Source organism: Nannobrachium achirus (assembly GCF_963921795.1).
Source record: "Nannobrachium achirus genome assembly, chromosome: 2".
Lineage (NCBI taxonomy): Eukaryota > Metazoa > Chordata > Actinopteri > Myctophiformes > Myctophidae > Nannobrachium > Nannobrachium achirus.
Window position 1 is genome coordinate 52,214,818 of NC_137811.1, and position 15,000 is coordinate 52,229,817.

Genomic DNA, 15,000 nt, shown 5'->3' on the forward strand with positions numbered 1-15,000 from the left:
GACTCGGCACTCCTTGTCTCGGACAGGGACAAATTGCTAAACTTGGGTTGTCACAGCAATGATCTCTTGAGACTGATGGCTCACACAACATACAAATGCTTCTACCATACAGTCTGTGCAAGACTGTAGTAGTGGAGATACATTTAATGCTCTATATTGAAATGACGAATGATGACAGCTTCCTGTGAGCTGCTTTCAAGGAGCGTAGTGACAGAATATGTAGCATTGTGGAATGGTTCTCTGGCTTGAACGCAATAACCCCGGCAACAACAGGCAAGCTGATACTGTAGCAGCATTATACGCTTTGTATTCAATATTATCAACTAGGTCCTGGCCCAGTAGGAATCTCCAATCGATGAGTAGTTCAGCAGCTTGTATACAGCACTACATCAGCTTTCACATGTGTCTACCAGTAGTTCCAATATAATTTCTCACCTGCTGGCCATATTCCACTCCAGTGCAGGATTCTGGGAGCTCCTCTCGCTCTCTGCTGATGTTCCCCCCTTCGACCCTTCCTTCTCCGGCTTGAGCTGCTCCCACTGGGCCGTGCCGATGTTGATGGATTGGAGGTCCAGCTGGTACTGACGGTCCTCCACCTCCGAACCCGGGTCACGCAGGATGCCCAGGTTGAGTGCACGTCTAGGAGGGGGGAGAGAGAGGCAGAGAATAAGAACTAAAGTAAGATGTTTCAGAGAAAGCATCACAGTCCAACTCACATCAAAAGTCATTCAATCAATAAGCAGATTACAGTGGATATAAATGGTGTCTAAGCACAACAACCCCAATGTATAAAACATGATATGTTGTTTTTATTGTGTCATTATACTGCAGCAGACTTTCCAGGCCATTACAGAAACATATTCTAAGCAGTAGACCAGGCACCGTGTTATACTGAACCAGTAAAGAGATCCTGGCACCAGTCCCTAACCACTACTCTTCCCCTCCCTCCCAGTGCCCATTCAGTGGTTTAAAAGCCTACAGGTTTCATATTCAAGTTGAATTATGGACAAATTAAACCCTCTGGGAGACACGCAAATACCCAGAACTCAGATAAATAACCCAGCAGGCCTCAGGTGAAATCATTTGCCTTTTAAAAGGTTCTGATTTATGCCAAGTTATCATTAGCCGTAAACACTGTAAAAGATTCAGATGGACGGCACGGTAGTCTTGAGACTGGCAGTGGTGGAAAAAGTACTCAAATGTTTTACTTAAGGAAAAGTAGCAATACTGCAATGTAGAAATACTCTGTTATAAGTAAATTCTGGATTTCAAAATACAAAAAAAGGTACAAAAGTATTGGTATCAAAATGAAGTAACAAAAGTAAAAGTACTCATTATGCCGAATGTCCTGTTTTAAACATATTTTTTTAAATAGCAGGTCTACAAGCTCACAGATCGGCCATTTTAAAATGGATGAAATCAGAGTTGTCTAATCAAAGAGTTTTGCCATTGCAGGGTCAGAAACAGCGCTGGTCACGTGGTTCATTGTCACTTTAGCCCTCATAGACTTCAATGCATTCTGTAAACTTCCGGTTTGTCACTATACACCAATAGATGTGTGCGTGGAAGACCTGGCCCCTCGCGACTCTCCGTAGGTAGAAGGCTCTGGATGAAATGTTTAGAAGTGTTTAATGTATGTTTTGGGATAATAATCAATCTACTACGTTACTAGTAACTAGTACATTTTCCGGTAATTGTAGTGGAGTAAAAGTACAATATTTGCCTCTGAGATGTAGTGGAAGTACTGAAAATTGTAAATACTCCAGTAAAGTAAAAGTTGCTCGAAATTTTACTTAAATTAAGCACAGTACTTTAGTAAATGTAGTCAACACTGGAAAATGAAGCCCTTGATACCTACTGTATTGCAGTGGTTCTCAACCTTTTTCATGTCAAGGACCCCCAAATTGACATTGGCCCACGGACCCCCATTTGAAAAGATATGTCGGGGACCCCCATAAGAGAAGGTTTTTACAGCTCTAGCAGTCAATTTTAAGGACCCCCTGGTTGACATGCATTAGGCTACGGATCTCTGGGGTCTCAGAGAAAGAAGAAGCCATTAAATGGTATTTAATGGCTTCTTCTTTCTCTGAGACCCCAATTTATATTGTAAAATATATATGTATATTGATGTTAATTTAACTCTGAGCGGGTACAAATGTACATTTGTACACTACCAGAGTTACAGACCCATAAGTCTATTTGGTTCCTAACAATCATTTAGCTGGGGACCCCAGGAACTCCCTTGAGGACCCCTGGGGGTCCCCGGACCCCACTTTGAGAACCAATGCTGTAGTGAAGAGAGCAATCATCGGGCCCGTCAGCGCCATGAAGTCAATGATGTCATGTATTTTGCTTTGAGGGACGCAATCCTGACAAATTCACCAGGCAAAGAAGAATAATCAAAATTCAAACATCTGCATATGACATCAGGGCCGTTGGCTTCATTATGATATGTTTATTTGTGCTGGTGAATTCAAATGAGAGCTTTAACAGCACAAATAAGGGGCTTAAAATGGCTACAGATGTAGTGGCAGGATGAGGAGTTTTATTTGTTTCGGCAATGTCAATGGCAATTTTCTTACAGCGTCTACCCTGCACTGGGAAGGCCTCAACCAGAGCGTGATGTTATGACAATGCGCACCAAGTACAAAAACAACGGCAATGGGAGATCAGAGGTGTATAACTGGATTTAGCTGGATTTGTTGACATACAAACAACTGAAACAGATCCCTAATCAACATTTGGAGCCACATTTATCAACAGAGAAATGATATAATTCAAACCAAGAGCCCTGTAACGTTTGGGTGGGATGTGTCAGTCTAGATTCATTTGGTCTTTTGAAACCGTACCTCCATGCCCGCCCCCCTCTCTATAACTGTATTTTTCACATTAAACAAACCGCAGTTACCTCATCCACTGTCCAAATTATCTCTTAACTTCAGCTTATTTGGGAGACTCTCTTACTCATAATCAACATAACATGGGAGTCTGCAGCCAAGACTCCACATTGCTGGGCTGCAGGGTCATCTCCAATGACATAAATAAATATGATAAACATTTGTCTTGGTCATGTAGCCAGTGGAAACCGCCGTGATTTAATATCAAAAGACATATTTCAGCCAATCGCAGGAAACGAGAGAGCTTCGTTTCTGACAAACGAGAAGGGGAGGAATTTTTGGAAGTTCCCCTTGGGGTGCAATAATAATTGGAGCCAGACTCTCTTGTTGTACACGCGGGGGGAAAAACACTGGCGCGTTTGACATATTTGATTGGTCATGTGAAGACCACACCGTTCGGCCAAGAGGAATCAGAGAAATGTCCTGGGAAAGCACGGCCAGAAGCACTCTGCCCACCGTCCACACGGCAGAACTTAAAACATACAGAGCAGGGCAGGTGGAGCACACCCTGCTGCACCCTCTCACATGACATTATCACACATCTGCCTGCTGCTGCCATGTGGAAAATACGGGGAAAATTGAAAATAACAAGTCATAAATTACATATGCTCTCGGGAGGGAGGGAGGGATGAATGGATGGATGGATGGAGGGGTGAGGGAGAGAAATAGAGAGTTTTCTCAAACATGAAGTAGTTAGCTCGGCCCCTTGTTCCTGAGCCAAACCTTATTTTAATTGCAGGAAAAGACCGCAAAAACATTATTTTTACGACAAAATTCAGCTATTTATAAAAATGGATCAAAAGCTCTCAGCAGTATGAAAGTTCTGTTTCATGGCGTTTCGTGGCTATTATTTTAAAAAACACTTCTTTTTCTGACACAGTTTAAACCCAATTTAAATCCTAAAAGCCACTGGGCTGATTTTGCATCAGAGCTGAAATATGAGGGCTTCTCTCCAACATTATTATGGCTCAAACTCAAAGCCTCTAATTCAAGCCCTCCAGTGCGAAAACGAGGACAAGATTGTCAAGACATGGCAGTGATATGCTTCTAATCTAGACCATTGGGAGAACTGTTCATTGTTGCTTCATCATAGGCACACAAGAAAGAAGTAATAAATAGATAATGTCCTGAACTCTGTAGAAGAGAAATTATGCAAACAAGTTAACAAATGGGCAATTAATTACAGTGCATGTTCTGTTCTCCATTTTGCATTCCATGGGCCCATGCTTGCACTGGGCAGAGAATCAATCATAATTTGTATTAGGCGAGAGTGTGGGAGGAATGGGTGCTTTAACATGCAGCAGGTTTGGAATGGTGTTCTGAGGTACTAATAGGATACATGGTAGGATGCACACAGAACACATTAGTAGCACACACACACATTAACACACGCGCGCACGCACGCACGCACGCACGCACGCACACACACACACACACACACACACACACACACACACACACACACACACACACACACACACACACACACACACACACACACACACACACACACACACACACACACTTCTAACACACAGTTCTATGCCTCTAGAATAGGAGTATCTGCTACTGCACATCACAGTTCTGAGATAAGCTCCTGGCTTGAAATGTGTGTGAAAGAGTAAAAAAAAAAAAAAATAACAGGACAGAATTACATCAACTGAGAAGCCTACTGCACAAGGAATGGCAAATAAGTGAGAGGAATTGTTGAAAGAGTGAAAGAAGGGAATCCTGGGAGGCCTCCATTTCCATGCAGAGGTTTTGAAGGTTAGCCGTGGTTCAAGGTAATAAAACAAACCACAGTGGGATCTGGACTGGGTCTGAGCGGCTGGCGGTACGACTGTGGGAGCCATGGGCCGGGGTTCAGCCCCCTCCAGAGGGACTCCTGTGGGGCAGGTTCTAGTATCGTGGCCCCTGGCATTAACAACCCCCGCTGCCCCTCCCCATCCCCTGCTCCAGGCCACAGGGGCAGGAAGCAGCAGGGTAATACCAGGCCCACCGGCTTCTGGATCTCGTCACTCTGAAACCCGCAACCTGAACCCGCAACCCCAGACCTGTTTTTCACTCCATTTCCCCAGCAATCACATGCAATACATGTCTGCTTACACGTTCAGCGGGGGCAGGAGTATGTGTGAACGCGCGCGTTCGTGTGTGTGTGTGTGTGTGTGTGTGTGTGTGTGTGTGTGTGTGTGTGTGTGTGTGTGTGTGTGTGTGTGTGTGTGTGTGTGTGTGTGTGTGCGTGCGTGAGTGAGTGAGCGCGCTTGTGAGTGAGGCGGGCCCCCTGTTTCAGTTCTCCTGGTAGAACATACATACTGAGTAGAAATTTCATTCAGGTCTCAGGCTTAATTCAGCCAAGTCAAGCTAAATTAGCTCGGTACACAGACGTGCTGTATTTCATAAGGGGTTCTGTGTTCTTTGTTCTGAGTGGACCCCAACTACTGTATATTTGAACTGAAGGAGTACATACTGCATTGAAATGCTAACGGTGCATGTCTTTTTTGCTGTGTCGTTTCATTTAGCGCTGGGGGTCGCTTCCACTTTGTTTAAGCCGTAAAGTAATATCCATGAAGTAAAGTACTCTGTAAGACCAGCGTCAACTGTATCATTCATCCACAAATTCTACAAAAGCCAGTGCTCAGCTGTGGTCGTAATATTCTTTCTCTGTGGGTGGATGTGTTATTAGGCAACCACCATTAGCACCCAGCATCTCCCCTATGGTATTTCTGCCCTTGGAAAGAGCTATAAGCGAAGCAGCACCTTTTTCACTCAACTCACTATGACTCCCAACAGCCTAGATCAGAATCCCCTGGGCCAGTACAGTACGTGCGCCGAGGGGGAATTCATATGCATTATGATTCATGAAACTTGCAATTACTTAGTAAGTTAAGCACCCAGACCGACGGTGGTCCAGTCTCAATTGCCAAAAAACTCGGCGACTTCTGAGCGGTGGATTTATGACCCCAGTCAAGTCCAATTGCTGTTAATTTGCATCTACCAATTATAGTAATTAGGGCTCTGAATTAGAACGCTGAGCAGCCCTGAGATTGAGAGGGGAAAATGATGTCGTGGAACACGGCGAGTCAGCAGAATGGCAGATTCAGTCACCCGCATTTTTTTAAACAGCTACAACCTACAGAATTTCTGACGACTTAAGCACATTTAATTGAAGTCGCAAAGACAGAAAAAATAAAGCAAATGTGTTCTTAAAGCTGCAACAATGCTCCACATTTGTCAGTGCTGGCAAATTAAAGCTACTGTACTTCAGTTTGTATTAAAAGCACCACATACTAATGTTACAGGCACCATTTTGAATCCTTCTGTTCCTTTACCTCTGGAATAGAGCCACACCAAATAAGAAACCAGTTTCTTACTAAGTCCCGATGTGCTATCACATGTACAAGAGAAAAGCATCAATAATGTATTCTATTTAAGGACCAACAGCATTACTCATCCCCAAGGCTGCTCCCAACAGGAGCCTGTTATTCATTAGGCTGATTGGGCTTTAAAGACACTCATACTTGACCAATTATATCATATTTACACAAGATCTTAGGAGGAAACTATTACTTGTATATACAAGCAAGGTTTAGTTCAAGCTTATACCACCCCTATGACAGTGGTATAAGACAGTAAGGAGGACAGAGCACTACTGTAAAGGCCCTCTGTTTACAGTGACATGGTGTATACTAAAAGTCAGTGTTTGCACTGTGATTTCAACATCTTAATTGCAGGAACCATTTGTCTCCCATGGCGTTTACATGTCAGAGAAGCTCCAGGGTTATAAACATGGCTGCGATGGACACGTTGTTCTGAAGACACTTTCTAACATATGCTTGCCATGATGGCCTGTTAAAGCTGTCAGTCCACTCCATGTAATTTATAGGTCCATCTTGCTCCAATTCTGTCGTTTCTGCTCACTTAAAATGTTCCTGTTAAGAGAGGAGATGATCTGACAATCATTAAGATTGAGGAGTTATTTCATTTGGCTTCATTCACAGGAATTCACAGATAGAAGTGTCTATTTACATGAGGTTACTCTTTTTTTTCATCCAGTGCTGTAAACAAATGACCTTATTCCGAAATGATGAAGTGATTCATTTATTAACGCCAGCCTGAGTCATTTTTCAAAGGTATACAGTATCACACATACTTGGCTGTTGACCATTCCAAATGATGATGACCCTCACTCCCCACACAGATCTGCTGCCTTTGTTCTACCTTGGAGAGCTCTGCAGTGTGTCTGTGCTAACAGAGCTACAGTTACCAGTCACTGAAACAAACACATGTTGTCCTCATTCCCACTGACTCTGCTCTGTTTTACTTTAACACATGCACCCGCATGCGCATCCGCAAAGAACACATGTACACGCGCGCACACACACACTCCCATTGGCTCTGCTCTGCTTTACTTAAGTGCGCGCGCGCTCGCTCTCACACACACACACACACACACACACACACACACACACACACACACACACACACACACACACACACACACACACACACACACACACACACACACACACACACACACACACACACACACACACACACACACACACACACACACAGCTCCTGGTCTGCTTAGCTTTAACAGTGCCGTTCTCTGGCTGCCGGTTGCAGGTAGCTCTAAACACGGAGCATTCCTAGTTAATAGGGACAGTAATTCACTGGCTTTTTAAAGACAATGAGTGCTCACTGGCTTCTTTCATATGGTAGGTGTACATCTGCCATAGATCTACTGAGAAATGTGCCTTGGATCCTCTTCTGTGCATGACTGAAGTTGCTGCTGCTGAGAATCACTGGTAGGTTTGTTTGTGTGAGCATGTGTGTGTTTACTTGCGCGTGCATGTGTGTGTGCGCGAATGTGTGTGTGCGCGAATGTGTATGTTTATTAGATCCACTTCTGTATTCAATTGAAGTTGCTGCTGCTGAGAGGCATAGGGAGCTTTGTGTGTGTGTGTGTGTGTGTGTGTGTGTGTGTGTGTGTGTGTGTGTGTATGTGTGTGTGTGTGTGTGTGTGTGTGTGTGTGTGTGTGTGTGTGTGTGTCTTTGTCTGTGTACATGCACTGACACACATGTGTGCACACAGCTAGTATGTGTGCTAGACCATTGGACAATGCTACCCTTTTTCCCATAAAACAGAGTAGGCCAGTACTTGTGAAATCACTTCCTCTGTTAGCAGTAACAGATTTGATATGCTTCCTCCCTGCTCTGAAAACTGACATAATGCTGCTTTTATAAAACATGTCAGGCTGAGTTTTAGGAGCGGGTCCCTGATGTCGAGGTGTGAAGGGAATGCCTTGTTGACTTCCTCCGGCCCCGATTGAAACCAGATTCTCTTCCCCACCAAGCAATTTCACAATGATGTAATCCCACTGTAATTTTAATTCGATGGGCCTTATCTTTAATTAATCACTAAACACATGCATGGAATAGATTATTCATGAACTGGCTGCAGTGGGGAACATGGCAGGGGTGGCCAACGATCTGGCTTGCCCTCCAAAAAAGTAATTCTCATCACGCTAAAGTAAAACAGGCGCATACCTCAATGCTACTTTAACACTAATTAAAGGAAAATAATCCTTCTTTTGCTAGAGGAAGATTCCAGATCTGAAACCCCTTTCTGTCAAGGCTCTCAGCCTACTCACTCTTCTGATTGACAATGCCTGAACCGCACTGAACCTCGTTTGAAACAAAAAAAAGGGCCCAGACTCACCCGGCACCCAAAACCGATTATTCCATCTGACGCTGTTTCAAGTGGATTGACGCATGATATCAGAGAGAGAGCAATGCTTGTACAGCTGTGTATCACATGTTGTATTAGAAGTGCTGTCCAGAATACCAAAACATGAACCCATACATGGATCAGAGGTGCATGTTTCTCCTTTCATTCCAACACCTGATTTATTGTCTCCACCAGCCGAAGGCATGGGGGAGAGTATGTTTTCCTCTCCGTCCGTCCGTCCGTCCGTCCGTCCGTCCGTCCGTCCGTCCGTCCGTCCGTCCGTGCGTCCTCGCAGTTTGTGAGCACCTAATCTCAGTCGCCGTTGGCCCGGTCGCTGCCAAAGTGAGCACACACATTCCCTGGATGCCAATCTAGAACCTCTGTCCTAAATCTTTCAAATGGGCCTTTTCTAGCGCCACCTAGTGGCCGATGTTTGCAAAACACATTTCTGTGCACTACTCTTACAGATTTTGTCCAAAGATCATACAAATCGGTAGGCAATATCTCGACAGTCATGTGATCGACACGGATCTGTCCGATTTTGCATATTCCATCCTGATTGGCTAAGATTGGCTTCCAAAGTTTGTAGGATTGAGCCGTTTTGAACAAAATGCCTCAAATCACAAACGCAAAGTGCAATTATCATGAAATCGCGCACACACGTTCCCACTAGGCCGAGGAAGAAATGCCACTTAATTATTTTTAAATCAGCCTCATGGTGGCGCTATAACAGGCCGATTTGTGGTTTTACCTATAACTCCACCGATCAGTTTCAAACTTTGTAAGCGCACTCCCTAGAGGCTAAGGATAAACCTTTGCCCTGCATTTTTCACATCAGCCTTTTATAGCGCCACCTTTGGGCCGACTTATGTAAAACACATTTTTGGATATTACTCCTTGAGATTTTATCCAAAAATCATGCAAATCGGTACACAATATCTCTATAGTCATGTGATCAAGTCCGATCCGTCTGATATTTCATATTCCATCCTGATTGGCTAATATTAACTTCCAAAGTTTGCAGGGTTGCTCCGTTTTTGAACAAAATGCCTCAAATCATCAACGCAGCTTGCGATTACCGTGACATTTGCCACACATATTCCCACTAGGTCAAGGAACAAATGCTACCTTTTAAACATTGGCCTGTTATAGCGCCACCAGCAGGTAGACTTTAGCAAAACACATTTTTGGAACACAATGCTTCAAATCATGCATGCAGCGTCCGATTGCCATGAAAGAACATATGCCACCCTTTTTACATTGGCCTATTATACAGTAGCACCACCAGGACACACGGCCTGGTGGAGACCTGTGCTCGGAAGAGCACTGCTTCTAGTTTCTGCTGTGGACCCTTGGGAGTACATTTTTATACTCTGCCTGTGCTCTCACCAGCAGGGACTTTGTCGATATGTGTCGCAGAGTGGCTGTCGCCTGCATTCTTTAGTCCCTGCAGCCATTTTGTAGGTGTGGCTTACATAGTTTTGAGGAAAAGTGCTGAAAAGCTTTGTGCATAGCTGTTTTGGTGCAGCAGCGGAAACATGACCATCATAAGTGTTTCCGGTTTAAATCTGCTGCCGCACCAGTGAAATAAATCTATGGGAAACTGAACCGGATACAGGTAGACTACCTTCAGAAAACCGGGGATTACAGTTATGCACTGAGTCTATTGCAGCATGTCTGGAAATAATGTATAGTATACTGTAGGTTAATTTATATAATATAGTACAATACAAAATTTAGGCAACACATAGACCATGCAATATTGAAACATAAATTGGGATAATTAAAACTTTTTTCAACAATAATTGTGAGCTTCCATGCGGTATAGGGAGTCTGTCATTTAGTTTTACTAGTCCCTGCTGTCGAAGTATGTTAGAGTACAACACATACTGGCTACTATGTATATCTGTAAGTGTATGTGTTCTGTTGCCATTCATCTAGTATGAATTAACTAAATAAATGTTTGGTGCTGAAAATTGACAAGACGACTTTTCCTGTCATATTTTCACCACTTGTGTCGTGTGCATCACTTGTGTGACGCACAGTACATCCAGTACCGTAAAGTATATTTTAAAATTCTATTTACATCCACTTTGCTACACCGTATGTTTGTATTTTTTTAAGGCAGGCCTGACACAGTTTATCACCATTAATAGGCATATTGTGGTCCGGTGTGAACAGCCGTGCTTGTAGGAGAGCTCAAAGGTGGGTAAGGTGTAATAATAATAACACATTTCATTTATAAAGCACTTTACATTTGAAACAAATCGCCATGCGTGTCACAGCATGTCACTCAGTATAGTCCAGCTACCTTTCAAAATAATCAATGCAAATCTGCCCTCAATCCCCTCAGTGCCAGCATATCTGACCAAATATCTCCAAAAAGTCAGCGACACCCACAGCCACAACACCAGAGGGAGCGCACACGACAATCTGATAACACAAACCCATAAGACAAATATGGGTAAATTCTCCTTCTACAACACTGCCACCCAAGTGTGGAATTCCTTGACTACTTCCCTTAAAACATGTAGCTCGCTGGCTTCCTTCAAGACTGCCCTGAAAACTCATCGTTCAGAAGGCCAGAGGCGGATGTAGTTATCACTTCTCCCATAGACAGGTGAGAAGTGAGCCCCCCCTTACTTGTCTCATATGCTGTTTTTTTTTTGCTATTTGTTATATCCATGAGTTGAATACCTAGGACTTCCGACTTCAAAAAATACTGTAAAAGGACTTATTTGGGATGCTCCTTTTAGGCAGCGTGTTTAACTGTAATTGTACTGTACTTGTAGTGTACTACATTATTTTAATGTATTGACTATACTTGTTATGTTCCCCATTTTCGTCTAATAAAATACTCAATCTATCAAACAATCAATGACGGCCAAGTCTGACGCAATGTTGTCGCTGCAAGTGCAGAATGAGACTTAAATTATCAATCGGGCTTTTGCTGTTCATCCACAAATCTCAACACCTACAGTTCAGGCGTACTAATGTACAGTATAGTGCGTTTAGTACTGTACATGTTCACATGCACAAACACAAGCACACACACAGGAATGTAATGCAAACCCCCCAATGGCAGACGTGCACATGTGCGTGTACATACATACACAGTACCTCCATTCCGTTTATGATATGAGCCTTAAATTAGGCTGATTATGTGTCCCTCATATGCATTGCTCTTCATTTCCTTCTGCACATAAATTGTTCAGTGCGTGCTCCAGCTAGGAGGGTGTTTTATGGCACTGTAAAATTAGGCTTGCTTCATGGATCCAACAGCATGAGCCACTACTGTTCTTTCCACTTGAAATTGATTAAGAGCTTCAATATTGCCAAGCTGGTTTGCATTAGTACATACTCAGGCACGCAGTGTGTTTTGTTGAGGATGCTCATTTTTATCTGTGAAAACGAGGGTCTTTGGCAGAGCACTTTGAAGTTGATTACACATTGTTTACAGCAATTATTGAATTCTGACAAATGTTTAAAGCAGCCAGATTACATATCAAGGCCTTATCCTTCTTGGTATAAAGCATGGACATTTTCCTAAACAAAGTCAGGGAAATGATGGCCATATTTGATTAGGTTAACGTATGCTACAGGTTTAGCAGACAGGCTGAACAAACATGTAATGGGATAGCTAAAACAGTAGGTCCCTTCCCCTTGACGTCTGCCTTGACCTTAAACAACATTTTGTTCTAATTCAAATTTCCTTCCAACAAACAAAAGGCGGAATTAAACAAAATACAGCGGCCCGCTGCTGGAAGCTCCCACATAATGGAATTAAAAACTTATGTCTAAATCACAAGTTTTAAAGAAAAGGCAGGGTCAAGCTCCAAGAACACCAGAGCAGCTTGGAAGCCCCCAGACCCGCCCACAACAACGGGACCATAACCACTTTCTCATGAGATAGTGTCCAAATACATTTGTGTCAGCAAGGAAAACAGCGTAAAATAATTAGAATAATCTGGGGCACACATGGCTTCTACATCAGGCTAATTCTTCCTCCTCTGTGAATGACTGCGGGGCCAGTGTTTATAATTCTGCAGCGGATCTAGCCTTCGTTCAAAAACCGCCAAGCGTTATTTATACAAAGTGACATTTCTATATGGGAACCACCCCCCCTTCCCTTTTCTTCCCCCTGCCTTATTGAAGGAATCACATTTGAGGGAGTGAAGATACATCAGGGCTTACGCAACTCCACTACTGCCACTGCTGATTCAGGGGACCGAGACGAAAGGGAAAAGGAGGGAAAAGGAGAGGCTTCGGGAACAAGGGACGAGATACAGTGAGAGCGAGCTTTGCTTTCTTCATTTTAAGCTTGTAACTCAAAGTTAATTACTGTTAAAATTGGACCAATAATTTCATTACAAGCTCTTGTTACTTTTCATTTAGAGATGCTCCGATTGCGATTTTTGGGGCCGATAGCGATCCATATTCCTGATCGATCGTCAAATCTATAAATTCTATTTATTGTGTTACTGTAGCAGCATTTATATATTTAATGATTCTTCTTAGAAAACATTGACGTTGTATATTAAGTATAAACATTAGGAGATTGCAGGCTGAGGTCCTTTAGTATCCAATTCAACTTGTAGGAGTTGAAGCTGAGGTTACATTCAGTCCCGATCTAAGCCGATAGAGGCATTATCGGTCGATCGTGATCTCTATTTTCATTGGTTAATTGAATATTTATGGAACCCACATAGAGGATGAACCCTATTTTGTCATTACAGCCATTTCAGGCAAATTGTATTTGTTACTTTTGCGCAATACAAACATGTATAAAATAGGGCATTCATTTTTGAAATATATATACTGTATATATATATAAATATATATATATATATATATATATATTAAATACAAGGTTTGGAGGAGATAAACGATATGAAAAGAAGTGAGGAGAGAGGGGGAAAAAAGTTGAGAGAGAGAACTGTCTGAGAGATGGTAACAGACAGAATCACAGACAGAATTAACAAATGGGATGCCTAAGACGTCCACAGACGACTCTACAGCCTCCAACAGGTGGTTTGAACGACCTCATATCATAGTTAGGTTAACTAACCGTAGGCCAAGTCCAGTCCAGGCAGGCACTAGAGGTTGTGTTCACTCATCCTCATCTGGAGCCCGTCACACAATGACAGTGGGCTCAGAGACGAGCCACAGTCTCTGTGTTGGTTGGCATCGCCACACTGTTCCAATAAGCAGGGAGAACCACATTGAGTGTGAGAAACGTACTGTGCACAATTGAGAGGCAGTAGAGGGAGGGAAAGAGACAGACAGACACAGCGCGCGCACGCGCGAGAGAGAGCGAGAGAGAGGTGGGGCAGGAGTAGGAGATGTAAAAAGAGACAACTGAGTGATAGATACACAGAGATAATATAAAAGTAAATGTGTGAGTGTGAGAGAAAGAAAATATTTTAAGCAACAGAACAAGAGAGAGAGTGAGAAAAAGGCTAAAGGAAGATGGATTATGCTGATCTGTGCATGTGGACAGTAATGAGTTTCATAATGAAGCCATTACAGGAATCGCTGGTCAATCCTTCACCTCTCAGATCTCCTTTCTACAATTCTCTCGGTTTCCTCTCTTGTTCCGTCCTCTTTCAATCCTTTCCTTTCGCTTAATCTCCTCTTGTCCTTCATCCCATGTTCTTCTCCGTTCCTTCTGCTACAGTACGATCCCTCTCCTCTCCTGCCAGTCAGCGTTTCATTTTACTGACTCCAGAACAGTGAGGAGGAAGTGGGCCTGCAGGCCCAGGCTTCTGACAGACCACAGCTCTAAACAGGCAGCGCTGTGAAAACATGGCACTCAAACAACACAATGCCAAAAAACTGGAGACCAAACGCCAACATGCAAACAGCCCCGGGCACACAGAGAGCCACTGATGGAAATAACAAAGGAGAGAGAAAAAAAAAAAGAGGACAAACTTGACAAAAAAATGAAGAAGCAGAGAAGGATTGGGTGGGTTTGTAAAATGAAAAGCATACTGGGGGAGGGGGGTAGTGGGTGGTTTCAAAATAAAGCATCTGTGTTTAACTGGAGCTGGGTCCAGTGGCCTTGCTTTTATTAGAGCGCATCGAGAGGAGGGAAAAGACAGGCCGCAACACAACGCAAAGGCTCCCCTCTGGGCTTCTGCAGGGGCTTCACACCCCCTGCAGAAGCCCTAAAAACACACAGGGGACAATACAGGGCTGTTAGCCTACAGGCAGCAGCGGAGAGATGGAGGGAGAAAGGGAGGGAGGAGGAACAAACGAGTGAGTGAGCGTCGTCCAGAACATACAGTAGGCCAGGTGCAAAGAATTAAGAGGAGATGGTACATCAAACGGTGCCGTGCTGCACACTTTTTCCTGGAGCCCCAGTGTCAGGAA

The 15,000-nt window shown here is 43.5% G+C and overlaps 1 protein-coding gene across 1 annotated transcript in view; it reads right to left on the reverse strand.

The window, feature by feature from the left end:
• The window catches only part of vps13b (vacuolar protein sorting 13 homolog B), a 495,502-nt gene that overhangs the window by 186,019 nt on the left and 294,483 nt on the right, over positions 1–15,000 (reverse strand). The window contains exon 32 of the mRNA XM_080748468.1: positions 436–639. Coding sequence (XP_080604594.1) covers positions 436–639 — 204 coding nt within the window. The remainder of the gene's footprint in view (positions 1–435; positions 640–15,000) is intronic.